Source organism: Protomyctophum bolini (assembly GCF_963924005.1).
Source record: "Protomyctophum bolini genome assembly, chromosome: 15".
In the NCBI taxonomy this organism is placed as follows: Eukaryota; Metazoa; Chordata; class Actinopteri; order Myctophiformes; family Myctophidae; genus Protomyctophum; species Protomyctophum bolini.
Window position 1 is genome coordinate 34,802,132 of NC_137876.1, and position 24,262 is coordinate 34,826,393.

The 24,262-nt window shown below is 42.6% G+C and overlaps 2 protein-coding genes across 2 annotated transcripts; one reads left to right on the forward strand and one right to left on the reverse strand.

Annotated features, from left to right (window-relative positions):
* The first annotated feature begins 7 nt into the window (after window positions 1-7).
* On the forward strand, window positions 8-23,367 carry LOC308329475 (interleukin-31 receptor subunit alpha). Its single transcript, XM_080783796.1, has 16 exons — window positions 8-114; window positions 422-491; window positions 900-990; window positions 2,322-2,475; window positions 5,413-5,630; window positions 6,064-6,224; window positions 9,045-9,210; window positions 10,062-10,144; window positions 11,937-12,171; window positions 12,512-12,700; window positions 14,635-14,739; window positions 15,484-15,630; window positions 16,011-16,139; window positions 17,417-17,513; window positions 22,005-22,086; window positions 22,401-23,367. Exons 3-16 carry the CDS (start codon window positions 945-947, stop codon window positions 23,160-23,162), a joined length of 2,574 nt encoding a protein of 857 aa, XP_080639922.1. The 5' UTR covers window positions 8-114; window positions 422-491; window positions 900-944; the 3' UTR covers window positions 23,163-23,367.
* On the reverse strand, window positions 19,429-21,926 carry LOC308328986 (eukaryotic translation initiation factor 3 subunit D-like). Its single transcript, XM_080783129.1, has one exon. The coding sequence runs from the start codon at window positions 21,157-21,159 to the stop codon at window positions 19,564-19,566; it is 1,596 nt and encodes a 531-aa protein (XP_080639255.1). The 5' UTR covers window positions 21,160-21,926; the 3' UTR covers window positions 19,429-19,563.
* Window positions 23,368-24,262: the final 895 nt, after the last annotated feature.

Genomic DNA, 24,262 nt, shown 5'->3' on the forward strand with positions numbered 1-24,262 from the left:
TAGTGACACCACGGTCAATGACAGACGCACATGTTGATCAACACATTCTCATCTCACTTCCAGTCCCAACTCCAAGCGGGAACAGAAATAAGAAGACATAGCCTACTGCTGCAGGTAAATGCGTCGACACAGCTTAAATATTATTGACGTAGTTTTAAAAGCTAAAACTTAATCTGATAATGGCATAATAACCTGATCATGGTAGGCTGTAGCCGATTTACATTTTACAACCCAGATGTTCTTACAGAACTAACAATGTCTTAATTGGCGAAAGTAGTAGGCTAAGTAATTTTATTTCCCCAATGTGACGAGAGTTGAGCTCAGCATAATGGCTGCCGTGCCGAGTTAGGCTTCTGTTTTAATTTTGAATTTAGTGATCGATCGGGATTGATGATGGATCAATTCTCCCTTATTACAACAGACGAGTGTTACAGCTTCTACGTGGAAATCCAGAAAGGACGATGGATGGGTGACATGGGTCCGTATTTTAGGTAAGTAGCCTAGACTAGAAACACACGAATACAGGATAGGCCTGAGGGTATTCAAGTAAAAATAATGTATAAACAAACTTAAAGACCATCAGTTGATAGTTTGCAACACTGGGTGCAAGCAAGTAGCCACCATGATACCAGACAGCAAATGGTCCATTTGTGAGGTTTCTGGGACAGGCCTAATAGGCTACTTATATATATATACTACTATATGTCTTTGTCAACCTGTGGATATTATTTGCAACAATATATATTTCGAATAGTCTAATGATGTAACGTATCTTAATGAATTTACCAAGATGTGTTTTGATATTATTTCAAAATATAATGCAATGTTTTGTGTGTGTGTGTGTGTGTGTGTGTGTGTGTGTGTGTGTGTGTGTGTGTTTTTTTTTTTTTTTAATATAGACTAATATAATCTAGGTTGTTCAGTGGTGACCTCTGACCTCTGTCATGTTGTGGTCCTGGTTGTTGCTCATGGGGACTTGTCTTTCCTCAGGTTGGTCCTTTTCCTTCCATTCAATCTAATTTAGCACAAATATTTAATGTCTGTCTAAAGGCCTATTCATAGTCTGGTTTTTCGGTGGTGATGTGACCACCGCTCCGGTGGTGAGCTGACCACCGGAGCTGAAATAACGTTGAGCGGTGGTGAGTAAAAACAGAGAGAAGGGCTGGAGCGGTGGCGGTGGTTTACTCTTCACCGCGGCTCGTGACGTCATGTTGTAGTTCGGTGGTCACCTAACCACCGAAATTCCAGACTATGTGAGCCTTAAGTGGAATATTGAGATAGGGGAAGGGGGAGAGACGTGATTGAGTTTGTGCTGTTTTGTTCGAACCTCGTTCCCAGACTGCAGAAAGCAGGCACGGACTGGCACAGAGAATCGGCCGTGGCATTTGTGGTCTTCACCGGCCCAAAGACGGCTCAGAGACGCTACTACTTTTTTTTATTAAAATAACAGCTGACAAATGCCCTTCTGGCATTTGTCAGAATTGCCAGACTGTCCAATCCGGGCCTGGCAGAAAGTCTCTAACGAAGTAAAGGAAGTACATGAGGGCTGTTATGCACATGTTGCTCTGCCTACTAGGATTTACTGTGTGTAGCCTTATACTTCATTTACTTCCTCTTTAGCCCAAACCACATCAGTTGCGCAACAAAACCGTTTTTTCTTTTTTTTAAAACAATATATTTATTGCATTTTTCTTTTTTTTTTTACAAACAGGAGACAATACAACAAAACAATACATAATACATCAGACAGTACAATTACTTAAAACAAAAAACAAAACAAAAACATACAGTACATACAACATAATTATATAAATACAGTAGAATAAAGTAAGGGCACTTAGACTGGTAACAACAACAGAGTCCTTAAGGTCAATCACACCAAACTTCTTGCAATTCAAGGAGTTGCTGGTGTGGTTTGGGCTTTAGACACGTTTTTAAATGTATTTAGACGGATGTCAACTTCTTTTCCAATATAGCTTTTTTTCTGCTAAAGTATATTATTGCTTCTTTAGATAATTATTCCTTCTTTCTTCCCATCCTAAACTATCAATTTGAAATATTTTATTCAAACACTACCCGGATTTAAATAATTAGTATATCAGTGGGAACATAATTGTTTCTTACTTTTTTCCTTATTTATTTTGACTATAATATTGGCTGCTAATATTACAGTATCTTCCACAAAACACTCTACACACACCATTGTGTAAAATATCAAATTGTAAAAGCTACAGCTATATTGTGGAAAGCTAACTTTCTGGAGGTACAAAGGTTTCCATGGTCTCTTAACTCCAAACTGTCTCCCTGTCTGAACCCTCCAGTCCTCACAACCCTCACCAGCCCACACCACACCTCTGCCCCACGCTTGTTAAACTGTACATTCATGGAGCGAGCCAACATCACCTGTTGCTGGGAGCCTGGAGACCCCCGACACTCATCTGTAATAAACTACACCCTATACATACAGAAGATGAGGTGAGACCAAACTCCTCTTCGTTTAAAATGTTATATAATAATATTATATACAATTCTACAATCTCAATCTGTAATTTCCTTGATTTGGTAAATGAGTATTAAACACTTACGGTAGGTATAATGTTGGTAGGTCACCTTAGAGTTAAGGATCCTGCTCGTGTCTGGATAACAATAAAACTGTCAGTGTTAATTTGGGTGTACAAATGAAACCGAATGAAGCTGACGGACTCTTACAGGTCCATTTGGTCAGAGTGCAGGTTAACTTTTCCTCCAGGAATTCCAGTACAGCACACGCACGTGTTTTGGTGAACTGAAGTCTTACCATCAACAACAGCATATTGGTTATTGTCATGAAATATGCATTACACCAGCACAACGCCTTTTGTAATAAGGGTCAAAAGACAAAGTAATCTATAATAATAATAATAATAATAATAATAATATATATATATGATTTATATAGCGCTTTTCTGGGTACCCAAAGTCGTTTTACAGAAAGAAGTACAGACATATTTTATTAGAAAACAATTTAAAAGGTTTAAAAGTCAAAATCAAAAGAGGGACAAGAGTGTGTGTGTGTGTGGGGGGGGGGGGGTTATGTTGGGAAAGCCAGTTTGAAAAGGTGGGTTTTGAGTGTGCTTTTGAACATTTCGAAGGTGGGGGCAGCTCGGATGTGAGTTGGGAGTGAGTTCCAATTCCAAAGAGAAGGGGCAGCCACTGCGAAGGCCCTGTCTCCCCATGTCCGTTTGTTGGATTTGTGGGGTTCCAGTTGGTTGGCAGTGCTTGACCTGAGGGAGTGGGAGGGGACATGGCGGGTGATGAGTTCAGAGAGGTAGAGGGGGGCCTGGTTGTTGAGGGTTTTGTAGGTGATGGTGAGTATTTTGAATTCAATTTTGGACTTGACTGGGAGCCAGTGGAGTTCACGGAGGATGGGTGTGATGTGGTCCCTGGATCTGGTTCTGGTGAGCAGGCGGGCGGCGGAATTTTGAACATATTGTAGTTTTTTAAGAACCTTGGTGGTGACGCCATACAGGAGGCTATTGCAGTAGTTGAGTCTGGATGTGATGAAGGCACGAATGAGTGTTTCAGCGGCAGTGTGGGATAGCATGGGACGAAGGCGGGCAATGTTACGGAGGTGGAAAAAGGCGGTTTTGGTGATCTGTTTGACATGGGGCTGGAAGGAGAGGGTGGGGTCAAGGATGACACCAAGGTTGCGGACTCGGGTGGAGGGGGTGACAGTGGAGCAGTCATGGGAGGAGCGGGTGAGGGAGTCGGGGCCAATGATGAGGATTTCAGATTTATTGCAGTTGAGTTTTAGAAAGTTTGTTTGCATTCATGTTTTGATGTCAGTCAGGCAGGAGGTGAGGGTGGGGTGGGTGATGGCGGTGATGGTTTTGGCGGGGAGATACAGTTGAGTGTCATCGGCATAACAGTGGAAGCGGAGACCATGAGTGCGCTATAGCTAAATACCAGCAAGTCCCACATATACAGCATATATATATATATAAGCGCAGACCATTATTTAAGCTCAAACACAAACCCCCACAGTGTACTTGAACGACCAAAGATAGTAGGCAGATGGCCTTTGGTTTACTGTTGCCATACGCAGGATCTAGGCCTGTGTCTGACTAACATTAAAGGCATAGACCACCCAATAGATTCTAGATTTGTCAAATAGTCTAATGATCAAACAATCCACATCATCCACATCATCTCATTCAACATTCCAAATTGTAGATCCTTTACAAAATGATGGTAGCAGAACGAATGGATAAGATAGGACTCAGTCTGTAGGCTAGAAAGTTAAGAAAGAGTTAATCCTAGGTGGGAAACATATGGCTCCCATGGAAAACTCATTTTCTAATAGAATATTTATTCTATTATTACAGGCCTATATACTATACAAACCACCCATATGTTCTGGTACTCGTATACCAATCTGGGAACCCATTGGCAAAACAACTACTCATATACTGGCAAGCCTACTGTCTGTGCCTGGAAGTTACTATTGCTATTTAGACCTTTAGCATCACAGACTCTTATCCAGAGCCTCTTAAAAAGTGCAAGGTCGGAGGATGTGCCGTGAACCCTCGTAAACCAAACACGGTGATCTGAATTGATGTTACACAGCAGTATATTTTAGTCTGCTCACCAGAGCTCACACCAGGATCAAGCCAATAGACTATAAGCTTGCCAAACTGTTAATTCAGCCTCTTATGTATTTTGCTAATAATCTACATATTTTATTTATGTTTGCTTGTTGATTGCCTACTTGTTTGTTTGTTTGTTTATGGGGGGGGGGGATGCTCGTGTGTATGCGGGATGCGTGTGCCCGTGCGTGTGTATGTTTTCACCTTATCATTCATTTGTCATTTCCATTAGTCGTTTATTTGTTGAAATCGGCTGGTATATTCCTCTTTAGTGGTTTTGGAACATAATGTGGGTTTTATATTGTGTAATGAATACGTTTTGACCCAGTCCATGTTCCCTGTATTCTTGGTGTTTAATGAGCACATCTGCAATGATGGGAGGGAGTCAGACATGCAGGGGTCTTATTTATGGTGATCAGGACCAGAACACAATCAGCCCCTGTAATTCCAACCACAAATTTGACCAAATTTTCTCACTTCTGGGCCAGGAAATGCCTTCAATCTATAAAACAATCTTATGTGAGGTTTAGATCATTTCCTTTACGAGGCTTTTTGGCAGGAAGTAGTAGTATTTTGATGAAAATAAATGTGTCTTACATAACATGTCTAACATTGCTGTGTGCGACACCTCTTGTAGCTCTGTTGCCCAAGCATTCATTGTGTGTGTGTGTGTGTGTGTGTGTGTGTGTGTGTGTGTGTGTGTGTGTGTGTGTGTGTGTGTGTGTGTGTGTGTGTGTGTGTGTGTGACTGTGCGTGCGTGCGTGCGTGCGTTTGTGCGATGAGTTAGGCCTCCCTGGTGCAACAGAAGCAGCTCTGGTGAGGTGGTGAGGAACTGCTCCTCTATGGTGCCATTGCAGGTCCCAATAATCTGCACCACATCAGGCACCGAATGCACTGTGGAATTCAAAAGCGGTGTTTCGTTCACGTTCTGCATCAATGTCACAGCACACACTGCCAATGGCCTGGTACCATCGACCCAACGCTGTCAGTCTGGCAGAAAAGAAGGTGTGTGTCCGTGCATGCGTGTGTGTGTGTCTCTGTATCTGTGTCTCTCTGTATCTGCATGCCGACCATTGTTTTTGTGGCTCCCCTTCTCTCAATTTCTGTCCTGTGCCCTTTCACTCCTAACTCTCTGCTGCCCCATCTGGTGGAGTCAGGTTATTTCACCCCCTCCCTCTTGCATTCTCTTTCCCTCATCTCATCTGTTTCTCTTTGTTCAAACTTCTTCCTCCCTCCATAATTCTCTCTCTGACAAACACACACGCAACACACATCCACACACACGCGCACGCACACGCACGCACACACACACACACACACACACACACACACACACACACACACACACACACACACACACACACACACACACACACACACACACACACACACTCTCACTCTCTCTCTCTCTCTCTCTCTCTCTCTCTCTCTCTAACAGTGATGTTGGTCCCAGTGGTACTGCGGTCAATGCAGCAGGTTGGAGGAAGTCCTCAGTGTCTGCAGTTAACCTGGGAGATTCCTACGCCCTACGCTTTGTCTGAAGAAGAGATTAGAGATGGGAAACTTATTTCACAGATCGAGTATTCTGCACAGGGGCAGGTCAGATACCAGTCATACCACATGCCTCTTCACATTCCTTAACATGTAAAAACATAACCAAAATAAACAGAACCTCACATTCCTATACAGAACCCACTGTTTGGCAGCAGGGCACAACAATCTTTTTACTTTATATGTTTATTTGGACAGGACAATGCATATTAATGGACGTTAATGGAGCACAGTTGCTCATTTTCATCCGCAGTCCTCACAGGAAACACAAAACGGAAAAACAGACAGTCAAACAGTGGAATACATTTACATGACATTACATAGGGAACACAGCATAAAAAATAAATACACCTAAAATAATCATAAATGGTTGCAGCTTTGGTTTTCAAGCAACCATTTTTTCAGATTGTATTTAATGATGGAGTGCCGTGATTTTTTCTCCACACTTAAACATGATCATCAGGTGTATTTAGGTGTACATGAGGTATAATTTTTTCAAAAAAGTGTACAGTATTTGTTAAAATGATGGTTTTATGTGGACACACCCACCAGTTCATTAGGTATGCGTGAGTTTAACCGTAGCACCACCCACCTAATCCAGTCCCTCCGCCTCCTCCTTTAAGACCACCCACTTGTCCTAGTCCCTCCCCCTCCTTATAAAAGGACAGCCCATGGCTCTGCCCTTTTGTTTACAAAATGACAAATTGGTGTCTGTAATGTAACAAGAACTCATGTTTTTGTGAATGTTAGAATAACACTTCCCATATTTCTGAGATATCGTATAAGCACCATTATGCACATATACTGCCACCATCCATGTATAGGCATATAATCCACGCATCCATACCATATCAGATCTGTTTTTTCAGAATTTTTATAATCATTTATTTATTTCCTCCAATTATATTGACCCTATTGTCACAATCAGGTCAGCTCATCATCCAATTAAATCATAGTTTAACAAGAAACAATTAGTTTGATAGATCATTTAGCATGAATAATTTTTATTCATTTGCCAATATATTGTAGGCTATTGATTTCCTCCAGCTAAGCACCCTGGCATTAAAACTGTCCTTTATTGACACAAAACACTTGCACTGCCCTAGGCACATGATGCTCTGGACAGAAGACTCTCCACTCTTGCTCTGATCAAACCATAGACTGGGACCAAACTCAATTTACAACATGAATGTTCCTTCTGACTGCATTGAGTTTCAGCAAAGGTCGCCAGATTTAAAGAAACAAGCGGCCAAGTCCACAAAAATAAGTCACAGAAATTGCCTTGAATATTTATGAAAACGTTTCAATAACACCAATCCTTTTAACAACATATTAATCTGAGGGTCCTTCACATGAACCATTGGTCAAGTCAACCACATCTCCCCTGAAAGTTACTTATATGAAAACAAGCCCAAGTCGCTTGTAATAGCCAGACATGGCAACATGACACGCGACACAACAACAGATTCTAATTCTTGACTTTACAGCCTCGTATAAGTATTAGGACCTACATATTGACTACAACAGCCAACAAGAATGCACTGTGACACTACACTCTGTACCAAAGCCCGACCACTGTGATTATAAAAGAAACAACCTACTCCTTGAGAACAACAAGAGCAACTATACAGCAGAGCAGGTAGGCTATAAGGCTGGTTTGTTGTGGTTTCCTTGATTAATCCTGAGGACTCGACGTGAACATTTACTTGCTTCCAATCTAACGAAAAACAGTCTGCTCTGCTGTGAACTGGTAATGTGTGAAATGACTGTTTGAAAATCTGCCACAGTTAGACACAGAGCAGCAAACTGGCTGGCTGCTCCGTTCAGTTCACACGTGTATGTGGCAGGCAGCTCCGCCCACAGAGGTTGTCGTATTTAAAAAATATGTATAGAGGGGGAGGTGCGTGTGTGCGTGCAATATTTGTACGTCACACTATCCGTGTTTACTTCATTGGCCCGTTTGACCGTCAAGGGTTCAGCCTTCAGGAAGAAACCCTAAATACAAAGTTATTACACCATTGGACATAAAAACGACTCCAGGGTGTCTAATGAAGTACTGTCACCCCATAGACACATGAAAAGCTGGAAAAATACAAAAATTGTGGCACTCCATCTTTAAAAGAGGGAAATGTAGCACAGTCCCTTATACGCAGAGGAAGGCCATTCCATGCTACACAACCCTGTACTGAGAGGACATTTTGGCCGAATGTTCTTTGCCGGTGCGGCACTTCGCACCGGCACTTGACGCAGACAACGCTATTGTGTTGTGGCAGAGGCATTTTGGGAGCCCGCGGTGACCAGCCTGCATGGGGGCCTACTGATGTCTTGTTACGCTGGGCGGCAGGCTCAAGAGCTCTTGGAACCAGAAGGTCCACTGCACCGAATAGGAGGGGTCAAATGCAGAGAATGAATATCGTCATGGCGATCAATATAAACTAGAAAATACTGTTCCTGAATAAACAATGTGGGCTCGAGTAGCTCTCTACTCGATGTTGATGTATTGACTCACATGGCGTCACAACCCCCCTCCCTCTATCTTCCTATTGGTTGTAGATAGTTTTAACATGTTTTTTTTTTTTTTTATATATTCTTTTGGCTTTTTCTGCCTTTATTGATAGGTTGAAAGTAATCTGACAGGAAATGGGGAGAGAGATGGGGGCAAAGGCCGTCTGGATCGGGAGCCCAGACGGTTGAGCTAACCGTCCAGGCCAAGTTTTAATTTCATAATAATGTAGCTATTGTTGATTTTATTTCTGAGCAAGATTGCAAATGTGGGCCCTCAACATATTTCTGTGGGCTTTAAATAAATGAAGGTTACTAAATGATTAACTGAATCCTTCCTCTTCTTGTATCCACTGTACGTTGCAGCCTAACGCCCAGGTCATTAATGTGACAGTAAATGACAGCAGTTTTGTGGCTTGTGGTTTCAAACCTGCCACCACTTATACCATCAGACTCCGCCACCGCTATCTCAGTGAAGCCACCCCCTGGAGCCAGTGGAGTACACCCTACCATGGCAGGACAGGAGAAGCCGGTGAGTCCAGTAGGAAAACAATAAATAAAATAAAAAATGTGACAGTGTTCTACAGTAGAAGGACAGTGCCCTATACAAGGGTTTCCAAACTTCAGGCCGCAACCCCCCAAAATAATCATATGTGAACTTGGGACCCCCCACCCCTGACAAGCACTCGTAATTGTAGGCACCTTTAGTTTCAGTAGTCGATTCCACAGATAAATATTTTGAAAATAGCCAGACTATAAATATTCGATGCTTTTCACAATGCTCTTTCTTGTGTAATATTTGACAATTTGGTTTTAAAACAGTGCTAAAAGTCATAAGTCATAAGTGTAACTTTAGAAATTTGCAGATACCCTGTATACACTTATACTGCATGGTTCTTTCAAACGCGCAATGATTTAACACGCCTATAATTCATTTTCAGTAAAACCTGTGTTTTTTTGAGTGGTGCAACCACTCCAAGGAACAGCAATGTCTGACTCTGTGACTCTGTGACTCTGTCCGCCTATGTGACGTTAATGAACACGAGTATGTACCAGTAGGGGCCAGTAGGCCACAAACAGAGAGAGAGAGAGAGAGACAGACAGTGCTGCACTGTTGATAGAGAGAGAGAGAGAGAGAGAGAGAGAGAGAGAGAGGAGGGGGGAGAGAGAGGGGAGTTGCACCACTCGGTTCACACGGGTGTGATTTTTTCTGTACGCGCTGAGAAGTCGAGGGGCAACAACGCAAGCGTATTTACGTGGGCGCGGTCCTGTGAAATTTTAATTATAGAGCATATTGCCGAGAAGTGGAAGAAGTCTATGTGTTTCATAAATACACTGTTAGTTTCATGTGTAACAGGGTTTTCTATCTCTCATGTGTATCAGCTCCAGCCGTAGCACCACAACTCTGGAATCAGATGAATGAAACAGACAGAAATGGATGGAGACACGTCGTTCTACTTTGGAAGGTAGTTTGTGTGTGTTTAGTGTAAATGACTATGGCTGTGTTTCCCAAACAAATGTTGTGTCGCAGGTAGCTTGAAAAGGAGTACAGCGCATGCGCAGATGCCCTCTAGGCCGCGCACAGACGCCTGTGTCAGGCACTATGTCCTTTTTTGGGAAATCTGCATCATCTAGAACTTCAGCCAACTTGCCATATTTGTTTTATTTTTGAGTGGTGCAACCACTCCAAGGAACAGCAATGTCCGTGTCAACCTATGTGTTAACCTATGTGACTATGAGTACCAGTAGGGGCAAAAGTGGCGCTGTTGTGCCAGAAACAGAGAGAGAGAGATAGTGCTGCACTGTTGCCTGCTAATGAGAGAGGGGGGGGGGGGGGGGGGGGGTGGAGTTTCACCACTCAGTTCACACCGGTGTGATTCTTTTCTTAAGATCATCTGATCAACTGTGACAGCCCATTTAGGAAAATTCGGCTAATATAACTCAATGCGTCGTCTTCATTTTGCTGCCGTTTCGACCGCCACCAAAAGAACAGATCTACAAGCTGTCGACAGTCATGGACTCATGGCGCAGTGTATTAATGGGTTAATATTTTTTTTGGAAAGGAGCGCTACATTACGCAAGCATGAACCACCCGAAGCTTTGTTTTAATTTCGAAATCCATATATGACTCACCACTCTCCAGTGGCGTCAACTCCGTGGGTTCAGAGGCGCGACTGAACCCCCTGGCATTTTGGCAAAGGCGCGACTGAACCCACCACAAAGCGACTGCTTTACTGTTTATCATTGATCATGTTGAAATGTTGCTGAAACAATTCGTTTTTTTTCCACCGCTGGGGGGGGGGCGTGGCTGCATGAACCCCCTGCCGTTATAAGAACTTTCCGCCACTGCCACTCTCCCTCTCTTCTCCTCTCTCTCCCCCTCTCTCTCTCTCTCTCTCTCTCTCTCCCTCTCTTCTCCTCTCTCTCTCTCCCTCTCTCCCCCTTCTCTCTCTCTCTCTCTCTCTCTCCCTCTCTCTCTCTCTCCGCACGCACTGTTCTATTGGGCATGGAGGCACAGCGCTGAGCGCATCTGAGTGCAGACAGGCAGCAGCGCAAAATTGCAGTGTTTTTATGTGCTTCCTTAAGCAATTGATTAATGTACTCGTCCTCATATTCTCTTCATTCGACCACGTATATCCACGTTGGGCTGCGTAAAATATGCCCTCTCCGTCCCCAACTGTGTTTCCTCATCATCCGCCACATTATATAGTAGGGATAGTAGTATATATATATATTATATATATATATATATATATATATATACTACTGTGCCATTATGCAAGTGAATTAAATAGAATAATATTCGATTGTGGGTTAATAAATATAGGCCTATACAAGGACGTTAATTCTTTCAGCGCATGTTCACAGTGAAAGGACCACACGCCCACACGCTAGTACGCATGGTCCGTTTGGGAAACTCAGCCTATGATTAGTGCATAATTAGTGTTAATGATTTCTTCATGCTAACTGAGTTTTTAAAACATACATAATATACATTTATTTTTAATCATCTACATCTCTACACTGTTGTGTGTTTGTTGTGTATGATCTTTGGTAGTCTGTGGTATACACTTTGTTCCAAGCTGGGACCAGAAATATGACAAAAGAGTTAACAAAAGGGATAAAGACTGTGTCCGTAAACATTGCTTGTGTTCTTGAAAGCTTGTTGCAATATTGTTAAAGTTCTTGTGTCATAGCAGTCACCAAGGCCTCATTGTCATCATATTTGTTTTTGCGGTTTGTGTTTGCATTATACAGCCCTTGGATCCCTCTCTGGCCAATGGTTTTGTGCACTCCTACAATGTGGGGTGTCAGACAAGCAGTTCTTCTCGCCTACTGAGCGATCATGGAAGTTGTAGTGTTTTGCACCATAACAGCACATTCTGCAGTTTGCCTCTCCCTCCTGAAAGGTGCAAATGCTTTCTGACCGCCTCCAACTCAGCTGGGACCTCCCCGGAAGCCCATATATGGTTACCTGGCTCTACTAAGACAGGTAACGGCAGGAAATTACTGCAGCTGCTATTTTTTGCACTTAAATACTTTTTGTTACAATTTTGTATTTCTTGGCTGTCACCCGTTAATATTGTTTTTTGCACAATGTTATTGTCTTGGTAATTGTTCTTATCTTTTCTCTTAATGTTCTCACACCTTGAGCAAAATCAATACATCTGTCCTACATACTGACGTTACTTCTGAAAAGCAAAGCAAACATAAATTAATGTCACCTGGAAAATATGATGCCTATTCTATGTGCTTAGTTCTACATTCTACATTTTACATTATTAATGTGAATTATCCACACCTGGTCGTTCTGTTTTCCCCTTTCGGTTCAGAATTCCCACCCATTAGCCAAATCACAGTTAGCTCATTGGATGACAACAGACTGTCTGTGCGATGGACAGCTCCAGATGACCAGGCAGTGACTGGCTTTGTAGTGGAATGGTCTGCTGTTACAGAGGAAAAAAAGAGTAGTCTACAGTGGGAAAGGCTGAATGGTTCCTGCAGTCAATTGATCATCACAGGTAAGTAAGCCAACAATGGCCACATCCCATAAAGATTATTTGTACATCCCTAACATATATTTATCCTTCCATCTTCAACCGCTTATCCGTAGTCTGGTCACGGGGGCAACAGCTCCACCAGAGTGTTCCAGACTTCCCTCTCCAGAGCAACATTAGTAGTGACTTTAAGCAACGGCAGTCGGCTCCGGGCAACTGGAAATGAATCAGTGCTCGATACATAAACCTGCTCTCCGTCGCAGCCCTTTATGGTTTTAGAATAACACGTCACAGATTGCTCCAGCACCTTCCTCTTTCCACTGAAGATCATGTCCAGCACATGAAAGAATTAAGCAATATCGGCAAGTTAGCTGCGCGACGGGGTGTTTAAAAAAAACTTTGACACATGCTGCATAGACGCGTCACCATGGGCACCAATGTCGCCATCACTGACGGTTGTTTGCTTAACGATTTTGACAGCTACGGCGATTGCGTCACAGCTCCTGTACTTCCACCTAGCGGAGCCGTCCTGAAAACAGTCGTTGCTTAAAGTCCCTAGTGACTTCTTCCTGGGGGATCCTGAGACGTTCCAAGGCCAGTGAGTCGATGTGTTTCCTCAAACTGTGCCTTGGTCTGCCCCGGGGTCTCCTCCTAGTGGGACGTGCCTCATATATCAACATATATTTTATAAATGACTAAAATGTGCAATGTTGAATTCACCCCTTGATGCCCACTTAAAGGTATAGGGTATATTTGGTTGTTAAAATAAGTATTAAAAATATGTAGGCTATATTCTGATAGGCTTCATTGATATATAGAGTGCTTGTTCAGTAACAGGATACGACTCTTCAGTTCTTTAGTAAACAGAAATTGCATTGTCTGCTGAGGATACCAATTGTATCCAATCATGAGCGAGAACTCGCACACGATACAGATTAAACAAGTGAAATTGGAAGTGATGACACAAAGAAATGAGGAGACGAAAATTGGAACACTATAAAATTGAAGCTGATAAATGGGTTATCTCTCCCAATTGGCTGAAATTGGCTGAAAAGTTGCAACCCCCTTGAAAATGTATTTTATGTTTATTAAAGAGATGGTGAGACCCCTGTTCATCATTTTTTCGACCGCTGTCGAGATCGTGGATTTCACAATGCCATGCCAGACTTCCCGGTCCTTAATTACCATGCCCAGTTCCTGCTTACTGACGCATGTGTCCCTAGCGATGACATCAGGGTACGACAGTTTTCTACCTCTGGTCTGCTTTGAGGCAGGACTCCAGAGAAGAAGGGAAGATATAACCTCATTGTCAGCTCTGTAGTGGCCGGCAAACTGTGTTCTTCTGAATTGGACTAGTGAAGAAACACAGGGAAGGTTGCCGTATATTAGATCAGTCGATGGGTCGCTCTTCCAAGACAGATTTTGCGCTCTCATTAGAAGGCGGGTGTAAGTGCCATCCAACCGTTTCTCGTTTCTTTGAAAGTGTCCATGTCTCGGAGCCATAGAGTAGAATCGGCTCAACGGTCGTACTAAATATTTTTACTTTTAATATCTTACTAAGCTGGGTCTTACTAAGACCCCTGTTACTGAACATAGACTCTAGCAATGATTACTATCACTATCAGCTTATACTGCTTTAGCCTTTTTTTTAAAGGATATGGATATTTTTCCGAACTAATATAATTAATTGAACATGGGAGCGGAGTGCATTCCCAATCAGCAGTAAATTACGCACAAGTTGTTAAAACCCAGATTTTCTTTGCTCTTAACACATTTCTTGCAACGCTGATCAAATGCTATTTTTTCATTGCCTTAGTGACTAAATAAGACTATGTTTGATAAACAAATATCACCACTCATGCATTCATTCTAGCCCTCAGTAATCTAAATAGCATATATCCAAAAGTACAGAGTAAGTACACAATTGACATAGATATGTTTACTGTGTGTCGTTTCAGAGGGAGTAGAACCACTTGTTCGCTATGCTGTGACTGTCAAGGCGTTGCACGGTGAACAAGGAGCAGGGTTGGGCAGGATACATCATGTTTACACACGTGAAGGAGGTACAACATTCTTATTTGTATCATGAGGCTCTTTTTTTTCAATTACTTTGATGTGTTGTTTTGATAACAGCACTCAGAAGAATGGCTGTGAAAAGAGGGGGAGGCTTTCTTTTTTTTTAAGGAGAGGGAGTCAGACCAAATGGAATGTGCTCTCACATTAAAATCTTCCGGGTTCATTTGAGTGTACAACTGGTCCATTTACAGTGATTTTACAGTGATGTCTCTTTATGATTCACATAATTATTCTTCAGGAACAATTTGCTGTGTAATATAAATATGTGCTTTTTGTGTACATTAACTTGAGTAACTCAGTAAACCCTAATTTGTAATGAGACTGAACATTTAAATGCATGGTAATTAACACAATGCAACATGAAAGGACCTTTCTGTCATGGACTCTTTCTTCTTTCTCCCTTTCGTCGTCTTCTTCCTCTTCTTTCTACCCTCTTCTTGTTCTTCATCAGCATCACCATGATCAAGTCAGGCAGACTAGACAATAATTAAGCAACACGCTGCCCTCTGCTGGTCAGTGGTCCTTGAGGGGGTTCCAGGTGATCCCCAGCTAAATGATGGAGAGTTGGTAACCAAATGGACCCATATAGATCTTTACAGGCACACACCATGTACCTGTATCTTTCATTAGCCATACAAAATAATTGGAAATTCTTCCAGGGGGCACAAGGGGGGGGCCGCAGGCCGCCTATTGGGGAACCCTGCTCTAGGCAATTGTTTCTGTATTTGCAGTGCCCTCTGCTGGTCCCAAAGTGACGGTGCAGGAGATATCTTCCAACAGGGTGGAGCTCAGCTGGAATTCCATACCTGTTGAGCAGCAACATGGTTTCATCCGAAACTACACACTCAGCTGCACATACTCAGATGGACACACCAAGAGTAAGTCTCGGAAACATATGCACATGCTCACACACACACACACACACACACACACACACACACGCGCATACGCACATGCACACGCACGCACGCACAAACGCACGCACAAACACACACACACACACACACACACACACACACACACACACACACACACACACACACACACACACACACACGGGCAAACCAAGAGTGATTCTCAGAAACACACACGACACGTGCATAATGTGTATACAGTGCATGATATATCACATCACATTGATTGATTGATTGAAATATTTATTAACAGTTTGCAGAATTACAGTACATTCCAAGCACAAACTCAATACACATGCACACACACCCACACAACATTATTTGCCGTTTGTGTTGTTTTCCAGGAGTGTTCATAGCTGGTGATGTTCATCGGTACTCTCTAAGGAATCTGTTACCTGGTGATTATACCATCTGTATGCAGGGGAACACTGACGCTGGCTCTGGTGTAAAAGGACCACCCTCTGACTTTAAAGGTGTAGTGAAATGAAAAATACACGTTTTTCACACGTTTAGACCATATCCGTGGTCATCATATGGGCATACCTAACAATGGGTGCCAAAATATTAGCACAATTCTCATTTGTGTGTTTTTAAAAATTAATTACTTCCTTAAAACGAAAACGTCATCAATAAAAGACAATAAAAATGAAGCTCAACCATTTGATTCCCATAGGTGCACGTCCTCAAATCCGTTTTTAATCCAATTCAAGATGACATCCAGACAGTATTGCTCCCTTTTCAACTTAATCATCACGCTAAAATATGTATATAGGTTGTGTACAGGTTAGAAAAAAATCCCCTGGCTTTTCTGCCGTCTCTGTCACTTTGTAAACAAATCACTCTGCATACGTGTTTTATTATTATTTTAAAAAAAGTGTATAAAAATAATATAATCTACAAGTACACAACACCTCGTGATGTGCTTGTAGATCTGCTAGTTTCACTGCTTTGTGCAGCACTCTTGAACTCTTGATAAAGTAGGGCTTTATTTTACCAAACATATAACAACTAAAATGACACATATGCTTTCCAGGATTGAAAGGTACAAAGTATAGGCTTTCCTTGCCAAAATGAAAGCAAAACACAAATAGATTACTGTACTGTACTGTAGGATAAATCTACTGTACATCATCCAAATATGAATGTTGCCCGGGGTTATCCAACCAAGCTGTCCCGAAGGTCCTTTACTGAGGCCTACAACTAATAACTGGGTGATGATTTCCTTATCTCATACCCATAGCCTTATTTTGTCACACAGTCAAAAAAATTGCATTTGATCAATGTATCAAGGTTATAGCAATTGAAACAGTTCAAGTGTGGCCATGTTAAAGATTGAAGGAGTCTCATAGATTTCACACCCGTGTGAACTGAGTGGTGCAACTCCCCCCCCCCCCCCCCCCCTCCTCCTCTCTCTCTCTCTCTCTCTCTCTCTCTCATTAGCAGGCAACAGTATCACTCTCTCTGTTTCTGGCACAACAGCGCCCCTACTGGTACTAATAGTCATACTGGTGCTCATTAACCAACACATAGGCACATAGGTGAACACGGACATTGCTGTTCCTTGGAGTGGTTGCACCACTCAAAAAACAGGCATACATGTACAGTGTGCTACTGTGCTCCATTCCTACGACCAACATTTTGCAATGTATTTTGGACGTTTGCAAGTTACGGCCAGTGTACAGGACAGCTAAAATTATGGAATGCAACTTTAACTAAACTTTGAATGTATGTGTGTCATGCATTTGTGTAGGGTCTGAGAATGCAGATGTACTGATGATCATGATCCTTCCAGTTGTCATGACTTCAGTGGCGTTTGTACTGATAGTGTGCCTGGCACGTAATGACATGTAAGATCACCAACACACACAAACACACGCGCATGCATGCACACACACACACACACACACACACACACACACACACACACACACACACACACACACACACACACACACACACACACACACACACACACACAATGTTGTTGATCATTCCATATCCCCTCACTCTAGGCCTTAACCATAATTGTTCTTTCCCTAACTAACCCTAACAGATACTAACACTAGGCTACAAAAATGTCATGAATACACACATGCCTGCGTTATCAATTTGGCATGTGGCATGGACAGAAGAAGAATTTTCACAAAACAGCAATATTCATTGAATCATTCTTTCACTTAAAAAATACTTGTTCGTATAGGTCCAAAGTTTCATTGCCAACAGTCAAACGGTACATGAGCTATGCGCGTTCAAAGTTTGCATTTTCAATTGAGTGCTATAGCGCCACCCTTTGGCCAATGGTCATGGGCTTTACATCGTCACCTTTTAGCATGGCCCTCTACCATATTGCCAAGGTTTGCGAAAACCGACTTCAGCCAGAACTGCTATTTTTGGTGGAAGAAGAAAAAACAGACCAAAACAAAAGGGACCAACGTTCCTTCGGGATGGGCTTGGTCTGTTAATAATGTTAAAAGGATAACCCAGATAAGCTCTCAGAGCTTGTTGTACAGTAAACAGTTTGAGGGATTATAGGCCTGTCAATCTAAGATTTGTCCCAAAATAAATTGCAATAGTTTTTATTTTTTATGATCCTTAGGGTCATCCAAATAATATATTACAAATTGTGAATTATATATACTAGCCCTTACCCGTGATATTGTCCCCCCCCTTGTCGCATTTTTAATTCACTAATAAATTAATTATTCATTTATAATTTGTTGAATTGGAAAAGACTTCGTTAAGACCTCCATATTATTATGGTCAATGCCTGTGTGAAAAGTGGGAGTGATTGGTGCAGGCAGTGAGGAGCTACGGTGGTGTTTCTGACACACACACACACACACACACACACACACACACACACACACACACACACACACACACACACACACACACACACACACACATATTCAGACAGACAGACATTGACTGAATTATAGTATGCTTTTGGATCATCAAATTCAGGGTTTGAAAGTTGGGTACCATTAACATCCTATAAGGCAAACATGTCTAATTTAAATTGTGCTTTAAGTTGCATTTAATGTGTCAAACTGGGGGTTATTCATGATTCAGAATGCATTGCAAGCTTTAGTTTTGCACGAAAAACACTCATTGGGCTAAAAACGACCATAGCCACTTCCCCCTAGTGTGCCCAAATGTGCTGACCTCATCACATTTGTGATGACAGCAATAGCCGTTTTTAGCCCAAGGAGTATTTTTTGTGCAAACCTAATGCTTGCAATGGATTCAGAATCATGAATACCCCCTGGTTTGACTTTGACACGTTAAATGCTACTTAAAGCATAATTAAAATGAGATTTTTTTGCCTTAGGCTAATAAGATGTTAATGGTACCCAACTTGAACCACTGAATTTACCATGCTCCAAAATGTATATAATTCACAATTTTAATGTTATTTGGATGACCCTAAGGATCATAAAAAACCTTGAATGATTACTATTGCAATTTATTTTGGGCCACGCCCCTTTTAGCTTGGATTGACTGGCCCAGAGTCATCTAATAGAAGAGTTGTGGGGTATCGAGGGGGCAGAAAACAGTCTGGTCATGTGGTTCATGTACTCGCCCATAGACTCCAATGCATTCTATAAACTTCCGGTTGTCCCCATTCAATAGAAGCCCCATGAAGTGAACAGAGTTTGCGTAACTCTGTCTACTCTATGGCTCTGGACTGGCCTATTATGTCTGGTGAAAAGCCTCAACCTTTTACTTGTTACAGGGGTAAGTTACGATTTGCAGCCACCTGTAGGTGTTCTTTTTGGGGCGTTTTGAAGGAGGGTAAGGAGTCATCACACAATAACGTCACACTGTTGGTTTAGCATTACACATTCTGCCAGCATAGCAGTAGAACAATTTGACACTTTGGTCAATCTACACACCTTAATTCTCCTCCTCTTCCTCCTCCTCCTCTTCCTCCTCCTCGTCTTCCTCATCAGAGCTGAAGGTGCCATCAGGCAGGCTGTACACACGTATCATTTGCTTGTTAGGATCTTTGAGGATGATGTACTTGCCTTCGTCCAGCTTGCGGCAGACATCTATGATGCAGCGGAGGATTCCCCAGGCGTTCTCCATGCTCAGGTTGATCTGAATGGCAAAATCATTGGGCTTGAACTGCTGGGTGCCCAGGATAATGTGGCGAGAAGAGTTCGTCACATGGCAGCGAGACACATATCCCAGCTTTAGGTAGTCAGATCTAGCCAGTATGGCACAGCAGGTCCAACGTGCCAGTTTGTAGCTGTTATTCTTCAGCTCGGTGGCCAGGACAGCTGTTCTCTGGGAGTCCAACTTCTGACGCCAGTCTATTCCATTACAGTGCCTGGAGTCCCACTCGTTCAGGGTCTTTATGTTAATAAAAGACACCTCACTGTTGGCTCCAGTCATCACACCGTCATGTTCACAGCGAACAACCAAGTCGATGTCCTCACCTAGCTTCCAGAAGCGGTACCTGTAGGCAACAGAGGTCACATCACTCTTATCCATGTCTTCCTCCAGAAAAGGATTGGGGTTGGGAAACTTGTAATCCTCTCCTGCCGTCCGCAAACACTGCTGGCTAAAGTTGTGGTTGATGTACGTGGCCTCCATAGCCAGGTTACGGGGAGAGTTGAAAGAATTGGCTTCATCTTGGGGAGGCTCATTAGCGGTCTCACTCACAGTTAACAAATCAAAGTCACAGTTGTCTCTCTTGTCGAAAAAGAGCTTGTTGCCCACTTTCTGCACAATGATATCCCAAGAGTTGACTGAGCGTGTGCAGCACATCAAAGTGGCCAAGATGGCATCAGTGGCAAACACATTACCATGGGTTTTAGCCAGCTTGCGAATGACAGGATCATCTGAGGTAGTGACAGTATGGAAGTTCTCTCTCTTGATGCTTTTGAGTTGCCTTTCATTGCGAGTATTGATGCGATCAAAAGCTTTGTCGTACTGCTTCAACGTGCCGCAGCACTCAATGTCAATAGGATCAGAAACCTCCATGTATCTCATCTTATTCAGCCTCGGGAAGTCCATCTCTTCCTTCACCTCCCAGTCGCTCCTCACCTCGACAGAAGAGAATCTGGGCTTTTGCTGGGATTTCTGGAACCACTTCTGACGTTTCTGGTCCCACTTTGGCCTACGCTTGGCACTGTTGGGCGGGTTGGAATAAAGCAAATTTCTACGGTCCTTGTTAGGCCACTTTCGATTGAGATAATGGCGGTGAGGGTAAGCAGTCTTCGGCGGCCTGGCAGTGACTACCAACTTGAAGCTCTTGTCTTCGTCATGATGAACGTAGCCATATAGACCACCATCCCCAAACTGAGAGGAATATTTCTGTGTGTACCTCTTATCTTGATACGTTGCACCAGACCAATCAGCCACCTTTCCCAAGCGGTCTCCTTTGCTGAAGGGCTGATAGGGCATGTCTTTGAACTTCTCTGGAACGGCACAAGGGCCCCATCCTGTTGGATTGTCCTGGATCACAATAATAGGGAACTTATCCATGATCTTTTAAGTTGATACTTTTCAGTTCTGCATGGTCCGGTTTTGAGCTGCCGTGACACCCAGGTCTATGATGTCACTATGATGTCATGGCTGTCAGGTCAGGGTCAGTCAGGTGTCAGGCCAGTCAGTCATGGCCCCAAAATTGGAGGTCCATGACATGAGACTGCGGCGGGCCTCCAAGTACTCTGAGCAGCATGAAGTACTCTGAGCGGCAATAGTAGGTATCCATGGCAACCATCAATTGACAATGACATGGATGCCATTAAGGGCCTTTTTAACAGCCGCCCCAAGATTTCTTGAAATCTGTTCAATACTATGCCAATACCCATTTGGAACAATCCCAGTTGGGGACGCAAGCCCCTCCGGTTATGCAATACCTGTTGTACCCTTTGTCCGTCTGTCTTTTTCTGTTTGTCACTTTTTATGCCCATAAGAGGATCTCACTATCCCATTCCTTGTACCAAAGTTTTATAACTTGAGTTTTCAAAGTTCATTATCTAAAAACTACATTTCAAAGTAAAAAGTTCAGGCCTGTGTGTCCACAGTAAGGTGATGTTTTTAAATTGTGAATGGAGTCTCCAGGTGAAAGTATGAAGAAGTTTTGACATATCCACCCTCCATTGACTTCCATTATAATGTTTAAAGTAAATTCCCTCGATAACGACTAAACAATTACCCAAGAGAGACACCGCACGATTCCACAGTAAGCTGAACATGTTAAAGTTGAATGGAGCTTCTAAGTGAAAGCATGTAAGACTAGTTAGGTGGCAAAGTGTTCTATTGACGATATTATACTGGTGGCTACACTAAATCAGCACCCCCACAACTAACTTATTACCTTGTAGGGTGAAACAGACGCTGTGTCAAGACATCCCCAACCCTTCTCACAGCAGCATGGCTCACTGGACACCTAAGGCCCTCTTGGAGGTGACGTTTAACACCTGCTGGACTCTAACCACTAACCCCCACTGTTTTGTTCCCCCTGTGTCCACTAATCTCTACCCCCTCATACCTGCATGCTCATAGGTTTTCATATAAACCTGCATGGCTTATGCTAAACTGTTAATACAGTTCATTGAGCCAATGGATTAATATATCTGCATTTATTAGTAGATTTTTTACAATGCTTGATGTATTGAATGAGTTGTGTATCGATTGATCAAATGTTTATGTTTGTGCGTGCATGTGTGCATGCGTCCGTGAGTTGCATCTCACATCTGAGTTTTGCTCTTTCGCTTTAGAATTTGAGTGTTCTGCTGAAGGCAGAGACGCCCCACATCCAGCAAGTGGTTTTAGATGATGAAGCTGCTGATGAAGCTACACAGCAGAACTCAGGACCCGTTGAAGTCTTCAGCTATCACACAGTCCAAAGCCCAAACATGCATTCTTCACACATAGTTCCCTTGAATGAGCTGCTCCCAATTGCCCCCATCAAGGAGGACAATCATTCTGAGACTGTCCTTTCCCCCTGTGATTCCACCTACACCCAAGTCTTCACCTCAAGACTGCCCCAGACTATTTCTCAAGCTCTCCTGTCCTACTCTGACCATGGATTTATGGACTGTCAGTATACCACTGTTGGCTTTCTTGACTCTGAGTTGCAGCTAGGTGGAGACTGTGAGCCACATGGGGATGAGCAGGGTGAACATGAACATGTCAGAGGATCAGCTTTACTTCTGTCTCAGGCAGACAAACTGGAGAACCCTCCCCTTACCCTGGCAGAGAAGAATGGCCTCATTCCTCTTCTTGCTTCGACCAGACATGTCAAGCCCCCCCTTTCTCACTTGACCAACGTCTGTCACTCCTCTTCCCCACTGTCTCTATCAGGTGAAGAGAGTTCTCCCCGGTGCTATGACTCACCCCAATGCTGCTATGACTCACCCCGTTCTGCAAGTCACTTTAACCCATTCCCCATTACCTGTTCCATACCTGTTCACCGATCAGAGCCTGGTCGTCTCTGCCCTGTAAATTATAATGCAGATTATTATGTTCTTTTAAATTAATATTTTAAAGCTGTATATAAAGATTAATATGAAAACCTGAATTTCATGTCAGTCCATCACGCTTCATATATGGCCGTCTCCATAATGAATCACGACACTGATCTCATAAAACCCTGGATAGCCATACTGGAGAAGACCGGATCATCATAGATATGCATATATGGAATGACTAAATGACTAAAGTCTACAGAGCCTAGAGTTCTCAACAAAATAAGGCCCGGCCCTACCTACCTACCCTGTTTTGAATGACTACTGTAATTTCATGATTTTCTTTGCCATGAAAATAAAATAAATGCCTGCTGACTAGACATTTGTTTGTTATGTGTACATGTGTTTTGTTTTCAGCGAGTCTTCAGTGAATGTAATATTGTGCAACTGAAACTATTCAATATGTTGACAGTTGACGTGTTGTTGTTTTCAGATGAGAATTAAAATGATGCATGTTGAAATGTAGATAAGAAGCATAATGCAGCTATAACATGTATGCATTACTGTATTTTATACATTATCATTTATACATTATTTGTGCATCGTGTCATTAGTAAAGGGTTTCAGATCATTGTTTTTGTGCATCGTGTCATTAGTAAAGGGTTTCAGATCATTAGTAAAGGGTTTCAGATCATTAGTGAATGGTTTCAGATCGTTAACGGGACAGCCGTTGAGTTTCTCTTAGCTTATTGCACCTGGCCACCTGGCCACATTGCATATGGCTGTTGCAAATTTTTTTTTAAATAAAGATGATCTACGAGATCAGATCACACATTGTAACACATTGTGAGCTTGTAGATTGGCTATACGAGTTTTGGTGTACTATATATTGGCTTTGGCGAAGAATTTTGGATGAAAAAAGTGGCCCGAGTGCAGTTGTAACTCAAAAAGATGGCAGGGAGGGAGGCAGTAAAGTGGAGGTACAAGAGGAAGGCAAAGGCAGGATTATATACCTGAAACCGGGAGAACCACAAAACCTTCCTCATGTACTTGTTAAATTATTATCAGTGGAAGCTGCAGACTGGTAGTCTTATGCGTTAAACACACAGGTCACAAGGGCTTAATTTATAAACTATTTAGATGATAATGTGTCATCTGTCCATTAAAGTGGA

Bases quoted from the DNA above. Each gene is read 5' to 3' on its own strand.
- LOC308329475 (XM_080783796.1), top strand. From the start codon at position 945: ATGTTGTGGTCCTGGTTGTTGCTCATGGGGACTTGTCTTTCCTCAG. The intron at 15,631-16,010 runs GTAAGTCTCGGA...GTTGTTTTCCAG, and splicing joins CTCAGATGGACACACCAAGA to GAGTGTTCATAGCTGGTGAT. The intron at 22,087-22,400 runs GTGACGTTTAAC...CTTTCGCTTTAG, and splicing joins CACCTAAGGCCCTCTTGGAG to AATTTGAGTGTTCTGCTGAA.
- LOC308328986 (XM_080783129.1), bottom strand. From the start codon at position 21,159: ATGGATAAGTTCCCTATTATTGTGATCCAGGACAATCCAACAGGATGG.